Source organism: Diadema antillarum, unplaced genomic scaffold (genome assembly GCF_040938485.1).
Source record: "Diadema antillarum isolate AM-2024a unplaced genomic scaffold, OU_Dant_1.0 scf00000098, whole genome shotgun sequence".
NCBI lineage: Eukaryota > Metazoa > Echinodermata > Echinoidea > Diadematoida > Diadematidae > Diadema > Diadema antillarum.
This window is the reverse complement of record NW_027270987.1, coordinates 3,389,334-3,411,282: the sequence shown is the minus strand read 5'-3', so window position 1 is coordinate 3,411,282 and position 21,949 is coordinate 3,389,334. Positions and strand designations below refer to the sequence as shown.

Below are 21,949 nucleotides of genomic sequence, written 5' to 3'. Positions count from 1 at the left end.
AATTAACAAATTGTTTGTTAACGTCTGAAGGAGACACGTGATGCATCAAAATTTTGATGCAGTTAATGAAATACATTGAGCATTATAGATATATTACTGCTCTCTTCTTGCAAATGGAATGATTGGCAGTTTCTTTCTATCCTCTAGACCTCTTCCTATCTTCGTAAAGTCTTTCTTCCTGTTACCTTTAATACATGTAGTTACGGATATCATGTAGCAAAGCGTTCACGAAGAACTCGGCATTAACCTAGAAAGCGCTGATTGCGTGTGACATTATGTATTAAAGTTAATAACGAAATATACACATTGACCTCAAATGGATATAAACATAATATGTAAAATTAACAAAATATTTTCAAACTTATTTTTATACAAAAGATTTGTATAGTTAATTTACATAGTATAGTTATAGACATTGGCTATATGTTGACTTATGGTCCCTGTAAGTTAACACGCATTTTTTTTTTTTACAGTTAAGTGAAATCAAGGCAAGCCATTCGTGAGTCCCCTCTCTCCCCTGCACCTTTGCACCTTTCCATCCCCTCCCCCCAAGGGAGTAAATCCATGAAAATAGTTTCCTATTCGTTTTGTCAGGAAAATGCTGTCATTTTGTCAAACATCATTGCGTATGTTTGTTTTGACGGGCCCTGTGACGTTGAATATGTCATTAAAGTAAAAAAAAAAATGCAACAATTCACTACATTTTACATCTGAGTGATATATTGAACTTGTTTGAACACCAGATTTTGTAAATGTTGAAAATGTTATTTAATGTAAAAAAAAAAGAAAATCGGTGTTATTGTAGTTTTGTTTATATGTTGCATTCTTTAAAAAAAAAAGGAAATACTTTGCAGAAGTTAGATTATGTTAATAAAATTGGGCAAAAAGTAAAAGAACAATATCACCGCTGATGTCGTGGTCCTACCTTGTATAAATGGATCGGGCAGCACAAATGGTTTCGCGACAGGAATACCTTCTTCCGCAGTCGATATCCCCGGAAGGTCTTCATAACAAACAGAAAGAGAACAGACGGAGAAATATTTACCTTTCACACACTGCATGTACAACGCGATGCTAATTGCAGCTCTTGAGTTTGTGCTCCCAAAACAAGACAGACATGATCTCTGGCCATGTGATTAATGTTTACTCCCCCGTACGATACAAGTATGGTATTTATGAATATGTCTATGTGGGATAGGTAAAAGTCATTGCTATTGATTTTGTCCTTGCGGTTTGATCGTTATCACAGACACATCTGCCCGAAGGGATATTTCTCATTTGATTGGAGGGATTGAAAAGTACAAGTATATACTTGTATACGCATATGTGAATAAATGAATACATTAATTAATAAATAAGTTTATCGATTAAGTTCAAAGCAAATTATATATGTCTAATGCCAAGTCTCACAAAGCAATACTGAACATTACAAATTGTGATCAATAGTATGGTACCTAAAGGAAAACATTTATTCACATTTCGTTTGACGGATTTGCAACTAATGCAAGAAACAATATCAAAGGGATATGAAACTAACCGTTGAAGTCATAGCGACCAGAATGTTTCTCCTCAATCCAGCGCTTCGCCATCTGAACAGCCAAGGCGGCGTTGTTGTGTTGAAAGTCACCATGAAGACCAAGTTCGATTGCTCTGCCATCGGTCTCGTAGGCAGAGAGAGGAGGGCAAATGTAAGGGATCGCCTGTCAAGATGAATACAAATTGTCACAAATGTACACACTAGTAGTTATGTACATGTATGATGTACTGTATGCATGGTTGTTTCAATGTGTATCTACACAGGTGGACCAGATTAATGGAGAACATTCTATGTGGTATACATATAGTACATACAGGCTGACCAGATCAGTGGAGAATTTTCTAGGTGGTATACAATGTAGCTATACAGTACATGCATGGAATAGGAAAAACATTATAGCTCACTCAATCTAGAATGATTTCACCCATTCCAGAAAGTTCTGGGAAGTGCTTACATGTTTGGCTGAGGGAGGCACTGTCCCTGTAGCCCAATGTAATTGGTAGTTATTTTTGGTAATGATGTTCTGTACATAGTTAGGCAGTGAGTCATCCAGGTTTCCTGGAACTTGGACTGGCTAGTAGGGTGGAGAGAGTTATAGAATGTGCTAGAAGGGGGTGAATGGATAGTATATAAGCCAGAGAAATTCTGCAGTAGGCAGAGTACCCAACACCTCTGCTCTGAGAGTTACGTCACTTCTGGCTCTGAAGCGACTTGTTATAGTCAGTCCTGTGTTACCTGCTGACCTGTTATGTTTGTGGAGATAAGGCCTGGGAGACATTTTGCCTGCAGATAATTAATTTGCCTTCATTGGGGATAGACACCATATTCTTATGTCAATGGACATTGCTACGGAAAAGCTGTGACGGGCTGGATTCCTAGCTGGACAATATTAAGTGAATCATCATTCAACGCATCAACTGGACGTGGTCGTCACAACATTTGGACTCTGCACGTTTCGCCGTGGACGTATATCGTGGATTTTACCCCGGATCTATACCGTGGACTATCGTAACCTGTACCTCTGGAGTTACGTCAGAGGAATCATTCATCGGTGCATCGCGGATCATTCGTTTGTGCATCGAGCATCGTATTTGGACATTTCCAGGGATATTGCGTGTAATGCGTACGTAAGTGATTCCATTACTGACTATATTTGTTTCTATTGATCATTATTGTACTGATGTGAAACCGATTACCAGTCTGTACCCACAATATCACTGTTAATAAACCGCCTGAACATCAGTTGATTGTTTCTTTTGTGCGATCATTCTCAGAGTGATTTTGGTCGTAACAAAATTGGGGGCTTGTGTCCGAGAAGTGAATTTAAGCCAAAACTTAGAATTTGGAACGTTCCGGAAGCCAGAATATTGGTACAGACAAAATACCGGTTGACTTGGTTGTTGAATTGCATATTGTGTGTATTACATTGTGACAATGTCAATCAGTACAATGGATGTTCAGGCATTTGTTCAGAGGACAGATTTGTCCCTCAAAGATTTGCAAAGGTTACGCAAATGTGATTTGACTGCTATTGCACAGCATTTGAATGTTGATGTTCCACAAGGTGCAAGAAAAGCAGAAATTCTTGACTTAGTAGCTGGTCACATGGAGCTCAAAGAAGTAATCGACATTCCAGATCAAGCTCAAATTTCTGATCAGACAAGGCTTGAGCTTGCTAAATTGGAAATGAAGGAGAGAGAAAGGGCAAGGGAATTAGAACTGGAGAAAGAGAAGATGAGATTAGAAATGGAAAGGGAGAGGGATAGAGAACGAAGAGAAGTGGAGAAAGAAATTGAAATGAAGAAACTTGAAGTGGAGCAACAACTGAAATTGCGTGAGATGGAATTGACTCATGCACACACTGTTGGAAATCGTGAAAGGGCTCCCTTTGAATTTGATTTGGCCAAGAACATTCGATTGGTGCCAAAATTTGAAGAAAACAGAGTTGATGCATATTTTGTGTCATTTGAGAAGGTGGCTAACAGTTTGAACTGGCCACAGGAATTTTGGCCCTTGCTCCTTCAAAGTGTGTTTGTCGGCAAAGCAGCTGATGTGTACTCATCTCTCTCTGAAGAGCAATCACGTGACTATGCTACAGTCAAGAAAGCAGTGTTGAATGCTTATGAGTTGGTGCCAGAGGCGTACAGACACAAGTTCAGAAATTCGTACCGCAAACCAGGCCAGACACATGTTGAGTTTGCTCGTGAAAAAGAAATGATGTTTGATAGGTGGTACAGATCCCTGAAAGTGGATCAGGATTTTGATAACCTACGTGAGGTTGTTCTCTTGGAAGAATTCAAAAAGAGTGTTGCTTTCAGTGTGAGGTCGCATTTGGATGATCACAAAGTGACAAGTTTGCATAAAGCAGCCTTGATGGCTGATGAGTATGAGCTGACCCACAGAAATGACAACAGACCACCTTTCAGGAATTTCTCTGGAAATAAGAGAGACAAAAATCAGTCGAGCAGTCCAAAGAATGCTGGTTCTGAAAAAGGCACGAGTTCTGAAACTTCATCGGCACCAAAGCCTCAATCTGACAAAGGGTCCAGTACAAGTGCAAATGTCATCAAATGTTTTCACTGTAACAAGACAGGGCATGTAAAGTCACAATGTTGGAAGTTGCAAAATAAAACAAAGAAGGACTTGGGATTTGTCATGTCAAAAAGTGTCCTACCCGAAAACAGTGTCCCGTTCAGTGAAACACAGGCCATTGAAAGTCAATCTCCCAAATTCAAAGATAGGATGAAGCAGGTGGATGAGAGCTATCGTAGCTTTTTGTTTGATGGTGAGGTGACCCCATGTACTTCTGGTGAGGCAGGTAAGCCAGTGGTCATCCTGCGGGATACGGGGGCCTCTCAGTCATTGATGGTGGATGGTGGTATGACTTTTCCACCAGATAGTGCAGTGAATGCAAAAGTCGTGATTCAGACTGTTGATGGCAGTTATATGTCAGTGCCACTGTATAGAGTGGATTTGAAGTGTGACCTAGTTTCTGGTCCTGTTACTGTTGGAGTTGTTCCTGAGTTGCCTATGGCAGGCATTGACTTCTTGTTGGGGAATGACTTGGCTGGGGACAAGGTGGTTGCGTCTCCAGTTGTTTCGGAGAAACCAGTGGTGGTTGCTGAAACTGAGCAGTTGCAGGAGGAGTTTCCTGGGATTTTCCCAGATTGTGTTGTGACTAGGTCTCAGGCTCGTAGAGCTGTTCAAGATGATGCGGATTCTGTTGATGTGGAGGAGAATTCCGGTGTTTGGTTGGCAGAAACCTTTTTCAAGGATTTGAATGATGGGGTTGCTGTATTAGGCTCCGAGGCTAACAGTGATGGGCTGTTTAGCAAGTCTTCCTTGGTTGAAGCACAGCAGGCAGACTCTGAGTTGAAAGGCTTGTCTCAGACGGCATGTTCTGAGGCTGAGGCTGAAAAGGTCCCTGAGTGCTATTATGTCAAAGATGGCATTTTGATGAGGAAGTGGAGACCTCCCCATAGGCCAGCTGATGAGGATTGGACGGTGGTCCGTCAAGTTGTTGTCCCTCCCTGTTACCGCGGTGAGATCTTGAGGATTGCTCACGAGTTACCTGTTGGCGGCCATTTAGGCGTCAGAAAGACAAAGGATCGGATCATGAGGCATTTCTATTGGCCAGGGTTGAATGTGGATGTGGCTGAGTTTTGCAAGACTTGTCACACATGTCAAGTGGCTGGTAAACCACAGCATTCGGTGAAGCCGGCGCCATTGATTCCGATACCTGCGTTTGAAGAACCATTCAGTCGGGTTCTAGTCGACTGTGTTGGACCTTTGCCTAGGACTAGGTCGGGTCACAAGTACCTCTTGACAATCATGGATATGTCTACACGGTTTCCAGAGGCTATCCCATTGAGAAATATCACTGCTAAGACTGTGGTAGATGCTCTAGTGCAGTTTTTCACTAGGTATGGGTTGCCCAAGGAAGTGCAGTCTGACCAAGGGTCAAATTTCATGTCAGGCATATTTCAAGAGGTGATGTATCGTTTGGGTGTGAAGCAGCTGAAGTCGTCAGCTTATCATCCCCAGTCCCAAGGTGCGTTGGAGCGCTACCACCAGACCCTAAAGACAATGATTAGGGCGTTCTGTGAGGAGTATCCCGAGGATTGGGATAAGGGCATCCCTTTCCTACTGTTCGCAACGAGGGACTCCCCAAATGAGTCGACGGGTTTTAGCCCATTTGAGTTGGTGTACGGTCATGAAGTCAGGGGCCCACTGAAGCTCATCAAAGAGAAATTCATGACGGAGGATGATGAGGTCCACCTACTTGACTACGTGTCAAAGTTTCGTGAAAGGCTTTCAAAGGCTTGTGAGGTAGCTAGGGAACACTTGAAAGTGTCACAAGAATCTATGAAGAGAAAGGCAGACAAAAATGCCAAAGCCCGAACTTTCAACCCAGGTGACAAAGTTCTTGTACTGCTGCCCATACAAGGTGAACCACTGAAAGCCAAGTTCAGTGGCCCGTACTATGTCAAAAAGAAACTCAATGATGTGAACTATGTGATCAGTACGCCAGACAGACGCAAAGATCAGAGGGTGTGTCACGTTAACATGCTGAAAGAGTACTATGAGAGAAAGGCTAGTCAGCCGGTAGGTGTAACCCAGGTGGTAGAAGAAGAAGTAGATGAAGAGGGAGAAGCTCAAGATGAGAATGGAAGTGAGCCCTCTAGTGCCAGGTTGTCTAACTCAGAGATGTTAGGGAAAGTAGATGAGGCACTGAACTACCTACCTGATAATCAGAGGAAAGATGTGACTAGTCTGTTACATGAGTACGAAGAATTGTGTAAGGACAAACCAGGCTGCACTCCTCTTGCTGTACATGATGTTGATGTAGGAGATGCTGACCCTATCAAGCAAAACCCTTACAGGTTAAACCCGAGCAAACTGCAAAAAGTAAGGGAAGAGGTTCAGTACATGCTAGACAATGACATAATAGAACCGAGTAAAAGCAGTTGGAGCTCCCCAATCGTCATGGTGCCCAAACCAGATGGGTCTCAAAGATTCTGTATAGATTACAGAAAGGTGAATGCCGTGACGAAAACAGACTCTTTCCCCATTCCCAGACTAGAAGACTGCATTGACAGGGTCGGAAATTCTGCGTATGTCAGTAAAATAGACCTTCTGAAGGGATACTGGCAGGTGCCCTTGACCAACAAAGCCAGAGAGATTTCTGCCTTTGCTACACCAGATGGCTTGTTCCAATGCAAAGTAATGCCATTCGGCATGAAAAATGCTCCAGCCACCTTCCAACGGCTGACAAACCAAATCATTGCCGGACTTGACAACTGTGTAGTATACATTGATGACATCCTAGTGTACAGTGACACGTGGGAGGAGCACATTACACACTTGCGGCAACTTTTTGATCGACTCAAGGAGGCCGGATTGGTGATTAATCTGGCAAAGAGTGAATTTGCAAAGGCCAAAGTGGTGTATCTCGGGCATGTAGTCGGTCAGGGACAAGTGTTGCCAAGAGAAGCCAAGGTAGAGGCTATACTAGGCTTTCCCATTCCCCAATCCAAGAAGGAGTTGCTCAGATTTCTGGGCATGGCTGGTTTCTACAGGAAATTTGTACCGAATTTCAGCACTGTAGTCACCCCCCTAACAAACCTGCTGAAGGGCAAGGCGAAGTACACGTGGACTGATGAGTGTCAAAGAGCCTTCGAGAAACTAAAGGCAGTCCTTGCTAATGAGCCTGTTTTGGCAGCTCCTGACTTCGCAAAGCCATTCAAGGTGGCAATAGATGCTAGCGATGTAGGAGTGGGAGCGGTTTTGCTCCAAGAAGATGAAGAAGGCACTGAACGACCAGTTAGCTACTTCTCCAAAAAATTGAACACATACCAGAAGAAGTACTCCACAATTGAGAAGGAGGCTCTCAGTCTCATCCTTGCCCTCCAGCAATACGAAGTGTACTTGACAAATAGCAAAGGGGAGATCACGGTCTATACTGACCACAACCCCTTGGTCTTTTTAGACCGGTTCAAAATGAAGAACAACAGGTTGTTCAGATGGAGCATGATGACGCAGCCATATGCACTCAAAATCAAACATGTGGCAGGCAAGAACAATGTAATTGCCGACGCTCTGTCAAGAGTGTAACATGAAGAGAATATCAGTTCACCGTATATCATTTCCAGTGTATGTGTTTAGCATATTCATTAATGTGTGCAAAACAGTTTGATATGATTGTATAAGCTCTGAGAATCCAAGCAATATTATTGTAAATGGTATCCATGAAAAGATAACATGGAATTAATACAGCTATCCAAAAGGCATGTGATAGTATGTGATTATTGTAGCTTGACTTGGATTTTACCTCACATTCATTGTAAATAATAATGAAAAATTGTGAAGGTAAAAGAAACCCTTGCTACGGCAAGGCTTTCTTTTTCCCATGGGGGATGGTGTCACAAATGTACACACTAGTAGTTATGTACATGTATGATGTACTGTATGCATGGTTGTTTCAATGTGTATCTACACAGGTGGACCAGATTAATGGAGAACATTCTATGTGGTATACATATAGTACATACAGGCTGACCAGATCAGTGGAGAATTTTCTAGGTGGTATACAATGTAGCTATACAGTACATGCATGGAATAGGAAAAACATTATAGCTCACTCAATCTAGAATGATTTCACCCATTCCAGAAAGTTCTGGGAAGTGCTTACATGTTTGGCTGAGGGAGGCACTGTCCCTGTAGCCCAATGTAATTGGTAGTTATTTTTGGTAATGATGTTCTGTACATAGTTAGGCAGTGAGTCATCCAGGTTTCCTGGAACTTGGACTGGCTAGTAGGGTGGAGAGAGTTATAGAATGTGCTAGAAGGGGGTGAATGGATAGTATATAAGCCAGAGAAATTCTGCAGTAGGCAGAGTACCCAACACCTCTGCTCTGAGAGTTACGTCACTTCTGGCTCTGAAGCGACTTGTTATAGTCAGTCCTGTGTTACCTGCTGACCTGTTATGTTTGTGGAGATAAGGCCTGGGAGACATTTTGCCTGCAGATAATTAATTTGCCTTCATTGGGGATAGACACCATATTCTTATGTCAATGGACATTGCTACGGAAAAGCTGTGACGGGCTGGATTCCTAGCTGGACAATATTAAGTGAATCATCATTCAACGCATCAACTGGACGTGGTCGTCACAACATTTGGACTCTGCACGTTTCGCCGTGGACGTATATCGTGGATTTTACCCCGGATCTATACCGTGGACTATCGTAACCTGTACCTCTGGAGTTACGTCAGAGGAATCATTCATCGGTGCATCGCGGATCATTCGTTTGTGCATCGAGCATCGTATTTGGACATTTCCAGGGATATTGCGTGTAATGCGTACGTAAGTGATTCCATTACTGACTATATTTGTTTCTATTGATCATTATTGTACTGATGTGAAACCGATTACCAGTCTGTACCCACAATATCACTGTTAATAAACCGCCTGAACATCAGTTGATTGTTTCTTTTGTGCGATCATTCTCAGAGTGATTTTGGTCGTAACAAAATGTTTGTTTAAATTTGGCCTATACCTGTCATGCATACGTGCAGTGGAACCCACTTGAAAGCGAAAGTATACTGTATTGACATTCATTCATGATTAATAAACAATCTTGTTTATATCTAAACCAATAGAAACGAAATAGATAAAACAGTGAATTATTACACTTCAGCAACATCGATACATGGCCAATCAAATGCGACCAGGGCCCTGTTTCATAAAGCTATTCGTAAAGTTACGAATAACTAATACGAGTCACTGATGATCAGTTCTGATGTGCTTTACTTATCAAAATTTCCATAATTCAGCACAAGAATTGATCATCAGTCGCTCGTAAGTCGTCCGTAACTTTACGAGCAGCTTTATGGAACACCCCAGTTACTCATTAACGCTTTAAAAATAATGATCTGACAGGAACATACCGGTACATTCTCTTTTACCTGCAGCTCATAGATATGTTTGATTCGTGCGTGTGAGAGTGAGAGTGAGTGTGTGTGTGTGTGTGTGTGTGTGTACAAGAGTGTGTAGGGGTTGCTGCCATTGGCTATACCAAGTAGACAAGCTTACTTCAATTTCCATCGTGCGCAGTGCAATCACCTTCAGAGGTCCTTTCGGCTGGTTGAGGGTGAGCAAAGGGCGGTCTTTCTGCAAGTTAACCGCAGCACATCATTAGAAAAAGTCATTTTTCGTTTTATTGGTTAAATAGGAACAAAATATCGACCAAAATATTAACTTTATTGTAAAAATGACGCAGATTAAACAGCTATCCAAGAATATCCGTCACGCCATTTGAAATCAGGTTAATTATGGGAAACCAACATGTCTAAACGTATTTGTAGATGTTTTCATCTCTTACATAAAACCTTGCATGATCACGAGAAAAGAAAATCAATACACATGTACTTTATTTCTACACAACTGTATTGGATGTACTGTATACATAAAAGTTGTAAGACCGTGTGAAGATGTAATATGCAATTCCAAGAGAACATACGTAGGAAGTTGTGTCTGAGTAGGGAAAAAAGGATAAAGTGGGGTCTAAAATATTATATGTATATATATATATATATATATATATATATGCGGAAGATGTGGCATGTTACCAAAAAAAAATGAATTTAAGTCTTCTTTATTGAAAAGATAGAATACCGCTTAAAACCCACTGCGAGTAGCAGGTACGATGACAAAACATAGCTAATAACCTAACGGCTGATATTAGTATTTTTGGAGGTTTGTTGATCCGAAAATGAATAAGATTCGTTATTCCAAAATACACAATACTGTACCTAGAGGTTCGTCAATTCCACAATGAAAGAGGATTCCTTAATTCAAACATACGTGGCGTTATATGTTGAATCCATAAACGAAAACCGTTTCATCATTCCGAAGGTTCCGAAGAAAATTGCAAAATCATTTTTGTATGAACCTGCCTTTGTACATTACGAACCTTATTTCATTTTCAGATTAATGCATCTTCAGTATAAAGAACCTTGTTTTATCGTGGATTAACTCATTTGATCTTCGGAATAACGAACCTTATAATTATCTAATTTTGGATTAACGACAACCTTCGGAATGACTAACAGTAGTCAATAAAAACATAACATGGTGTCTAAATAAAAACGTACTATGGATAACAGCTACTCCGCGATCGATTCACACGTAAGTACATGTACTCTTTAGGCACAACGCATTATTTACGAAAAAGTTGTATCAATTAATTAAACCTCTTATAATGTCACTGCCAATAATATTACGCACATTTGCAGACGAAAAACTGCACGCAAAACGGAAAAGCAGACCGCTCTGTGTGCCATTTTTTGTTTGTCGTAATTGATGTATTTTTTGTATTAATTGCTAAAAGAGGTGAGTCAGTTAATTTAAGCAGACATGATGTGTGATAACATGTATATTTTCATTGTCCAATGTCAGCGACAAATAATTCTTACCTTAGCGATGCCCGATTTGTGCCAGGCGATGCTCTCCAATGTGGTTCCAAGATATTCGGTGTGGTCAATGCCGAGAGTCGTGAGGCCAACAACAGCTGGGGCCCTAGGTAGTGAAGTGCGGAGTAAGGGTGGGATTTCACGGAGCACGCGAACGATTTGCGAAGGACGCGAATTAGTACAGTCTGCTATGTCGAAATATTGGGTCCCGTGAGATTTTCGTGCCGAAATTGATTTTTTTTTTTGGCTAACTTGGTCAATTTGGGGGTGCTGAATCCAAAAAACTTTGGTTCCATTTTTTCCGACCACGTCTTCAGCCGCCATTTTGAATTTCAAAATGGCCGCCATAGTAAACGGTATTTTGACCCAATTCTCATAATGTGAGCGTCATAGAAGGCTCAAATTTGATGAAAAAAAGCATGTTTATGATGTCAGACATTCTGGTACACCATTTTCTGATACTGTAGATAGTATTAATACAATTTTTAGGCAGCCATCTTGAAATTCAAAATGGCCGCCATAGCTAAATATATTTTACCCATATCTAAGGTTGTAAGCATTATGGAAAGTATAAATTCGGGGTAAAGAGCATGCTTGTGATGTCAGGCATACTAACATATACATTTTTTTTTTAATGATGGATCATTTTATTGGCGGCCATCTTGAAATTCAAAATGGCCACCATAACAAACGTAATTGGGCCTGTATCTCATATCGTATACATTGAGTAAGGTTGTAATTCGGGGCAAAGAGCATGCGTATGCTATTAGACATTCTGAAACATCTTTTTCTGAAACGATGGTTCATTTTGATATTGAAGGCGGCCATCTTGAAATTCAAAATGGCCGCCATACCAAAGCGTATATTTTGACCAATATCTCATGTTGCTAGGGGCTGTTGTAAGCAATAAAGAAAATTCACATTTCGGGCATAAACCAGGCTTATAATGTTGAACATTCAGATGCACTTTTCCCCTCCCTGAAATTGCAGATCACTTTCGAGGCGACCATCTTAACATTCAAAATGGCTGCTTTTCAGCTAATATATCTGGTTACAAGCAATGAATGTCTATGGTGGCGTACAGTTTACATTCTTTTAAAAACAAACACATAGATCCTATACTTTCTGTAATAATGAATTATTCGCTTTGGCCGCCACTCTTGAAATTCAAGATGGATTTCGACCATATTTGGTGCTGTAAGATTATTAAACTGCAAACCCAAGCATGCTGGAACACTCATGTGTAAGTCAATCACTTCAGTGAATTGCATAGGCAGGACTGCTTCCTGTCCCGTAGGTACACTGCCATGTTGAAATGCAAAACGACTGCCATGGGAAACATTCCTTTAAAAGCATTGCATTTGAGTAAAAATTGTGAATGGGAAATCATGTGATTCTGACGTCAAAACAAATGAATTTCAAAAGAACCTCTTAATAACTGTGTCTGAGTGACTAAATGCCCCATTTAGACGATTTGCTTGTAGAGTTTACAATATTAGCCCTATATTCTAAAAATTTGTGAGATAGTCACTTTAATAGATATAATGTCTTCTAGGCCCATTCCCTGCATGAGTTTTTGAAGTCACAGCACTTTAAAGCTGTACACGGGGAGGATTGGTTCTATAAAATTCTTCCAGAAACAATGACTTTTGCATTTCTTGCTATGAGCATGATAATGAATTCTGTGGCCACCGTTTGTGTAGGAAGCTCCAAGTATTTAATTTAACAGTTTATGGATACCCTCTGGAAATAGCTACAATGTAATATATCATATTTCCCTGTAGTAGAGGCACAAATTAGGTTGTGAGAGTTGACGAGGTTTGCTCTCTCGATGTGTTGTATCAAGACTCTACTAGGGCAAAGCGGGAGATTGTCCTGGTTGAAGTCATCCACGCCAAACTTCTGGAAGGCATGGACTGTGTCATTTCACATTCTGCATGATTCCATGCAGGTTCAGATACTTCTTGGTCCATCTGCTCTTTGTGACATCCTCAAATTTTCAACTTCAGCCAGCACCATGAAAGGCATGAAAAAGCAGACCTTTATAGTTGTTGTTTTTTTCACAACGAACTGCAGAACATAATCTCTAAATAATGTCAATTGTACTTTTATCATTTTAACAATTTTCCAGTGATGGAGCAGACATCATGCAATGCAGTAAGTAAAGCAAACTTGAAGATCCATCAGGAGAATTGAAATGTCAGTGTATACGTAATAATCATGAATATCTCTGATTTTTCCGTTGCTCTTGAAGTAGCATCTAATACATACAATGGAATGAGGCTATCTGTTTCCTCGTTGTGAGTGACGGGTGACAGCTCCCATGGCATCTTTGATGAACCCTTTGTTTCTTTTCTTTCCGTGATGTGGTCTCTGTGTCAGATAGAAATGACTGCTAAGTATTTCAACTTTCAGGCTGATTATTTGGCTCAGTTTTGTGGATTTCTAAGGCATGGGTATGAAAAATGAACCTTTTTGAGTGAGAATGAGGAGAAGGCCATGAAATTATAAGATGAAGAGTGATTGTTGAATTACTTAGAACTTATACCTTCCGATAATTGTATCGTCCAGCAATGACTGGATAATGACAGGTCTATTAGACTGTAGAACCAGTAGAAATGTTTTGAGAAGTTGGTGATCCTCTTATGCTTAATGACTTTGGATCCGATCTTACATGGTGTATTTTGATTGCACCAGCTGAATGTCTGGCCTTTTCATACTATCCGAGAAATGAATATATTTTCATTCTCTTAGATACAAATTCTTAGTACAGAAGATGAAAACTGCCCTTTTCATCTCTTTCTAGAATATCCCCCTTGCATGTTTCCTATAGCTGAATGCCAAACACCACATTCATCAGCTTCAAGGCAGTGACAATTAATTTTTGAGATTACCTCATGTGATGGTCTTCTAAATTGCGGAGGAATTCTGATGCACGCAAAGTGCCACAGAACTGAGCTATTATTGCTCCTTTGTTGTTTTAGAATCATAGGCTGAACAGCAGTAAGCATCTTGGAAGTCTTAATAATTGAAGATGACCCACTCAAGGGCAATCAGGAAAGAGGCTACTCATTCCTTATTAATTCTGCATTATTCTAGAGATATATCTAGTGTCTGGCAAATCTTGTTTCAGTTTGTGGCCAACAAACAAGCTTGTGAATGGGATGCCTGGTAGGGTGACCGTGACATTTCTTGCCATTGCGAGACTTTTCCTTGTTTGTCTTCAATCTCTCGAGGCAGCATCAAGTTTTTGAAGATCACCTTCAATTGTATCAATGGTTGCTTTTGTACAAATATTTTACTGACTGGGATTAAATGTAATCATTAACGAGGTTCCACGATGCAAAGTGATGTGTTCCCTGAGAGGCAAAAACAAACCGCTTTAGCGCGCAATTTGGGAACCGCATATACCCGCCTGGCTATATGGGATGTAACGCTTACATGCTTGCTTGCCCACATGTATGGGACAGGGGTATCCCCCCCCCCCCCCCCATGCTCAGTTTTTGCCCCTCAGCATAGCTTGATGACGTCATTGGAACCTCGTCCTTACATTTTGAATTTATGGCGACCATTTTGAGAGATGGCTCTCATTCTGCTTGACCTGGAAATGAATTCGGTCTAACTAGAACTATTTTGGCATATTCATCTAAGGCGCTTACAACGGATATGTTTTCTATATAGCAGCCATCTTGAATTTCAACATGGTTACCTGTCTAATGATCCACAATTAGGAAATAGCTGTACTGGAACGTTGGAAACCACAAGCATGCGCAGTCTTGAAAATTTGATGCTTCTACAATAATTGTAACCTAAGATATGGGTAGAAACGCTACGGCGGCCATTTTGAAATTCAAGATGGCAGCCTACAAACTGTACAAAACAATCCACAATATTAGAGAAAGATATATCTGAGTGTCTGACATCACAACGAGGCATTTTGAACCAAATTTGAAGCTTCTATTGTACAGTGCTCACTCTATGAGATATGGGTCAAATTACAGTTTCCCATGGCGGCCATTTTGAAATTCAAGATGGCAGCCTACAAATTGTATCAAAACAATCCACAATATCAGAAAAAGATATATCAGCGTGTCTGACATCACACCCATGCAGTTTGCACCAAATTTGAAGCTTCAACAATGCTCACTTTATGAAATATGGGTCAAAATACAGTTTGCTATGGCGGCCATTTTGAAATTCAAAATGGCGGCTGAAGACGTGGTTGGAAAAAATGGAACCAAAGTTTTTTGGATTCAGTACCCCAAAATTGACAAAGTTAGCCAAAAAAATCAATTTTGGCACAAAAATCTCACGGGAGTACATAGTAGCCTCTACTAAATGGCAAAATCCAGCATTCGTATTTTAGTCCGCAAAAGATCGCCACACGAACGTGAGGGTTCGGAAGCGTCGTCAAATGTTCGCGAATGTCGTTTTTACTTCGGCGTGAATTTCAAAAAAGTTTGAAATTTTTTGCGAACCTTTTCCGCACACTTGGTCGTGATTTGCTCGTGAATTGTTCTCGAAAGTGTCTTTAAAGCCTCGTCATATGCGCAAGACCTTCGCAAGACACGCGCGATGTTCGCAAAATGTTCGTGAAACCCCAAACAGACTCCGAAACTTTGGAGAATGTCTCGCGTATGTTACGCGAAATCTGCGAAGTTTTTCCGATCATTTTACGACGCAACTGCAAACTGTTCGCGTACCTTTTGAGACATTCTCGCGAACGTTTAGCGCACGTTTGGGGGATGTATGACCTATACGTTTTCTACAAATAAAAATCGTAGCATACATCTTAACATCAAACAATTATTAACAACTAGAGTAACAAAAGAAATTAAAGACTAGCAAAGAGAAATAAATGTTTGATATACAAAAAAAAATCGCAGAATACACTTAACATTAATCTAAAGTATGCAAAATTTCATTTGAACTATAGAGATTATGTGTTGGAGGAACTGCAAAAAAAAAAAAATCAAATGCTTTACTAGTGGAGATAGGTCCTAGGAAAAAGAAAATGTAGGCAAGCACACGATAGAAAAATGAGAGAAAAAGAAAGGAGAAATAGAGGAAAGAAAAAAAATCAACTCAAGACAGCTTCCACCTCTCCTTGGGTACATTTTATCCCATGATTATCGAAAATTTTTCGTTGTTCGCATTTCCGTCGCGTGTTCTTCGTGTACGTAACACGCTGTACTTTAGCAATGATACACACGACATTCGCACATACGTCGTGGGAACTTCGCACAAATTGCGCAAGAATAGTTTTCGGCTTCATTGTCGGAACACATTCGGAGAAAAACGTCTCCGAATGCTGGATTTTGAAATTCGCATCCTTCGCAAATCGTTCGCGTGCTCCGTGAAATCCCACCCTAAGGTCAGTTAGGTCAAGAATTGAATTTTTGAAATTGAAGTAAAAAAGAATAGTGAACTTTTCTCAGCAAATGACCAAAATGTCATCAGCCGGTATAATGAAAGCCATAAGAGTGCCATATTCCTTACATGCCTATATCTATCATCCCTATAGCGTCTTGAAATCATCCTTGAAGCCATGTTTGCCATAAGCGAGAAAAGGATGATATTTAAAGTTCAAAGTTCAAATTTATTTTTGTTGTTGATTTCTAGGTTTCCCGATCGTAAGTCTTTTTTCAGATACTATAGTTTAGAGTATGGAATCTTATAGATTCATATGAAAGTTTTGGAATTAATACAAGATAGCATACATGCAATGACTTATCCATGCATTAGCGTTATCATGAATATGACAGTAGATTTTTTTCCTGCCTGTGTTAATAGTTTAGTTCTTGCCAATGGACGGGATAATTCAAAATTGAAAATATGACTACAGAGGTTCCACTCATGCCAAATTGCTATCGAACTTACCGAAAAACATTTGAGTAGTCATTTTCTCCCCCAATGAACACTTCAAATATGACGACATCAACCTAGGATGAAATCATATTGACGTGTGATTTTTCATAGCTGCATAACATACAAGAGACAGTGCATCAATAGATTTGACAAAAAAAAAAAGCTTTCATGAATATTGTCGATAATGCATACAGAAAAATAATACACTGGATGAGGCTGAAACGCGTAGTACATGTATTGCCATGTGTACGTCTCATAGTGAATTAAAAAACAATACAGACTGTTAAGGCTTTCATGATGTCACGGTTTTCCTGTGTCTAAACCAATGCCTGTGAAAGAAACGACTCAGTGTGACTGTATGACACAGTGTCCTCTTTAGGACAACCAATGCAGACATAAGACCAAGATCAATGTTCCCCAAAACACAGCACACATATCAAAGCAGACTCAAACTTTACTATGAAAGATCTCAACACACCAGGGCACTATTTATATTTCTTATTCTCCCGAATATTTTTGTTAATTATATCATTAAAATTGTTGCTTTTCGTACCATACACATGGCCTCGGTACAAGATTTTTTTCTGTTTTTCATTGCACTAGAGCAGCAAGAATCAAAACCTATAGACAGATAATGGGATTGGTAGTAATCTTCAATTTGCAAAACATATATATCCTTATATCGTAAGGATCTTATTTTACAGCGAAATCTCAGTGCTACTACCAAAGCAATGCTAAAAGAAGACAGAGAAACAAATCGAACAGCTACAGCTTCCTTCTGATTCATAGCAGATTTGTTTTTCTTGTTTGATATGTCCATCTCCACCATTGCAAGATTTAACTGAGGGAGGCTCCTATCAGAAAAGGGATAAATGGTCATAACACACTTCTTGTCACAAGAACATTCATGGAATCCTATTCACAGCGCTGGTTCACCTTTTCTTTGAGAAATATGTAGAGCCCTAGTATCATCATGTATTGGAAAAGATTTGGGCGGCGTCTGTCCTCTTCCAATTCGTTGAAATCCTCCTCCACTTTTTCCAACATCTGTAAAACCTCTAGGCCGTATGTTGCAAACATTCGGCGCGGAACCACTTTACCATTCAAACGTATTCGTTCTCTTGTCTCTGTCAGCGGGGGTGAGCTGGTGGGGGAAAAAAAGCAGCAAATCTGGAGACAGGGATATTTGGAGTATAACGATATATTCCCAGACGTTTGAAAAATATATCATCCCAATCGATGAACACAGGTAAAAATACTATAAGCTTCAGAGCACATTCTCTGAGCAGTTGTCTATCTTAAACCCCCATGATCCTGCAGCATTTTCATTATTTGTATATACATGTTTATTCTTGAATGAAAAGGCGGCAGAAATTAATTGAAATTGACATTGAAATCGAAATACATGATTTTATATATATGTATGTATTACAGAGAACTGAAATTTTATGCGGTAACACTGAAACCGTGCTCTTGGTTACAGCTTTTGTAAGTAAAAAAAAAAAAGAAAATAATAATTCCAAAGAGATTGCCGAGGCAATTGTGTGATAAAGTGCACAACAAGCCAAGTGGAAACCTTGAATCCCCGTAGTCTAAAATGTAAAGACAAATCTGATCATCTATTGTGTCCTTTAATGATTACAACTCACCATATCATCCCCGTTTTAAATCCACACGTCTGAAGGATCTTCTCTGTGAAGAAGCACGTGGAACCTTTGCCTTTTGTTCCTGTCACGTGAATCACAGACAACTGGTCCAGATCGCCCTGTGGTATGAAGTCACATGATTCTGTTCAAGCAAGCTTTAGCATTGTAACTCGGTTTCGAGCTCAATGCAAGCATATCATCAGAGTGCAGACAAAAAAAAGAAATATTTCCTGTCTCTCCTTCGTGTACAAAAACAAACCAAAGAAACAAACAAAAAACCGCTGACCCATATCATATAAACTGTATCAGCTCTAGGTTGTTTGATATGTCATAAAACAACAAACAACTACACTAACAGACTGTTTTTTTTCACAGTTGAAACAATCTTGCGCTGGACCCCCAAGGACAAATTGCAGGTAGACCATTATGCTATGGTATCTTACTAATAAAATCATCTTACAAAATTCTCCTGACCCTACAACCCTATCACACCAATAATAATAATGAAAATAATAATAATAATAAAATCCATATTTACCCAGGGTAGCCTCTTCAGTGTTGCCACTGCTGTACAAGAGGGCCCTGCTATTATTGTTATTACCCTAGCGTTGTCAGCTACCCATTTATACACCTGGGAGGGACATGGTGGGTTAAACACATCTTGCTTTTCTGGTTTCTCTTCACAATAATGTTTGGAAGTTCTATGTCTGAATAGTTTTGCTGAAGTTCTCCTTTGTGTTTGCAAGATCTTATTTATTATGTCTCAACACGTATCCCCGACTGACATATATGTATTATACCAAAAAAAAAAAATGTTCAAATTATCTTTTTTAATCCATCCTGAAATTAGATTTACATTACATTTACATTACATTGACATTTCAAAGACATTTCAAAGAGGAATTACAGTCCGGGTATAAGTTAGTCTGATAAGAAAGAGCAAAATTGTACGAGTACAGCCATGCGACAACAATGGAAATTTGATAGCAATCGGATGAAAATTAGGTAAGTTATGAAGTTGTGAAGCGTAAAAATTGTTTTCTTCATTCGAAGTAAATAACGTGGAACCCCATTTCGCAACTGCGCATTCTAATTCATTGAATGCAGATACATTTTCGGTAGTGGCTATTCAACTTTTAATCTCAACCCGTCTTCAGCATTCCAAGTAAAAGTGTATTCAAATTCGCAATATAGGCAAACAGATTAGGAGCATTTAATTAAGTCCGTCAGGTGTCCATCAGAAAAGTAGTAACATTATCTTTTTTAATGAATGTTGAAAAGGGATGTAGACCAGGCATGATGATGACGATGAATATGCAAAATATGAGGATCATGATGAAACAAAGATGTCAAATGAAGATTAAAAATACGTCATTATACGCGATCACGATGAAAAGAAGTTCAGTGATGTGTTGAGCGAATTGAAGATGTTCAGATTTGAAAAAAAAAAATCCTGACCAATGTGATGAAATTAAAGGTAAATGATATTTTTTAAAATCGTTCTTGCTTATGATAAGTACGTGTACTGAACACTAAGTTGTGAAAGTCCATCTATAAAACACGAAACTGTAAGTTCATACTTTCTTTCACATCTACACAGTCTTCCCTCACCTTGTTTGACAGGACCTATAAACGTACCGGAGGAACACACACACACACACACACACACACACACACACACACATCTTTACTAGATTTTGCTCACGTCTATTCCAAGTTGATTGAGAAACTTCTTTGTCGTACTCCTCCTGATACCCGAGTAGTCATTTTCGAAATTATGTCGATACCGGAGGTTTCGTCGAAATTCCTCTTGCCAAAGCTGTGAGCAAAGCAAAGGTAGAACAAGAACATGAAATGAAAACAGAAAATTAGTTGTCTATCATTGCCTCCCTTGCGTGTATTTTGCTCTCTACTCAATCATAGGTGGACTTGACAAGAGACTTGAGACAAATCTTTAAACACAATAGATCGTTATCTGGTTATAGATGAAGAGAATTAATCTTGGTCACTTGTTTGTAATGCGTTTTGTATACAAGATCGAACATGCGATCTTACCTGAAGTTACACACATACACACACACACACACACACACACACACACACACAAACGCACACACACAAAAAAAAAATCTATGGATATCTTTTTAGTATAAAAAGTACCGAATCTTAGACACTCATTTCAGACTCTTGCCTTTTAAAGAGTGTGTACAGTTCTGGTTGAGGTGAGGCGTTTTGCGGGATATTCAGAAACCACTCTATGAGATGTCAAAGAACGTGCAATTCTAAGGGGTATCAGAAGTTTATTTGATGAAATTCGGTGAAACAAAGAGAGCCTGATAAAAGGCGTGGCCTGTCGCATTTTATTGTTATCACTTTTTTGGATATCTCAGCCATTTGAAAACCAATTTTCATCAAATAAATGTTGAATCCTTTTTAGAATTATATGCTCTTTTATATTTCATAAGAGGTTTCTCATTATATCACTTAGAAATGTTCAAAACATGAATCCCCACCTCAACCAGTACTGTACAGTCCCTTTAATAGCATGAATAGTGTAACAAGTTTAATGAGATATCTTCCTCTCTGTCTCTGTTACATGTACTACCTCCCTTACGCGTTTAACTTTAAGAGATATGTCTCCCCCTCTCTCTCTCTCTCTCTCTCTCTCTCTCTCTTCTGTTGAGTAATATATCGGTTTCATATCGGTTTGTAGCTTAAACAATTTATTATTCGCTGTTCTTTTTATTTTTTGAGGGTCCCATATCATGCAAGCTTTGTTTTTAATGGGGCCCTCCATTTCCATCCCCATCCTTAATTTGCTTGTCTTATTGGCATATGTAGGCCTAGGCCTATATGTTTGAAGAAAAATTACAATTGTGTTTTCTTCACTGTTACTTATTTTCACATGTTCTTTGTCAATTTACGTTTTTGCAATTATTACAAATAAGTTTTGCTTATACATATTGTATAATCTCTGTTTATTTCATAGAAATGAAAGTGAATTTAAATCATTGAATCTTTTAATATTTGAATATTATATCCCGGACTTCCATGATAGTGAACTATAAAGTCGATCTTACCTTGAAGAGGTCAACGTCGTTAAGTCCGCTCCAATCCTTGTTGTAGTCCATTTTGTTCCTTCCTTATGCTTCTATTAGAGAAATTGCGATATAACATACATGTGTAACATACAGTCCGCTGGGACAGGTGGTAAACACGTACACGCCGATGTCATTTATTTAAGATACCAATAAAGTCTTCTTTATCCAGAGACACACTATGACAGAGGCCTGACAATCAGTCCTGCTGTCAATGACTGTATAGCGTTGTCAAAATACACAGTTATGGTGGTGGGAGAAACATACAATCCAATGACGAATAATTTGTGTGAAGGCATACTGATGAAATGGATTAATAAGCGATCGA

The 21,949-nt window shown here is 39.5% G+C and overlaps 1 protein-coding gene across 1 annotated transcript; it reads right to left on the bottom strand.

Moving 5' to 3' along the window:
* Nucleotides 1–1,532: 1,532 nt before the first annotated feature.
* LOC139718673 (folylpolyglutamate synthase, mitochondrial-like) lies at nt 1,533–21,654 on the bottom strand. Its single transcript, XM_071630130.1, has 8 exons — nt 21,604–21,654; nt 20,229–20,342; nt 18,527–18,642; nt 17,814–18,021; nt 16,890–16,951; nt 11,013–11,115; nt 9,631–9,708; nt 1,533–1,700 (listed from the first exon to the last, which is right to left on the bottom strand). Exons 1-8 carry the CDS (start codon nt 21,652–21,654, stop codon nt 1,533–1,535), a joined length of 900 nt encoding a protein of 299 aa, XP_071486231.1.
* Nucleotides 21,655–21,949: the final 295 nt, after the last annotated feature.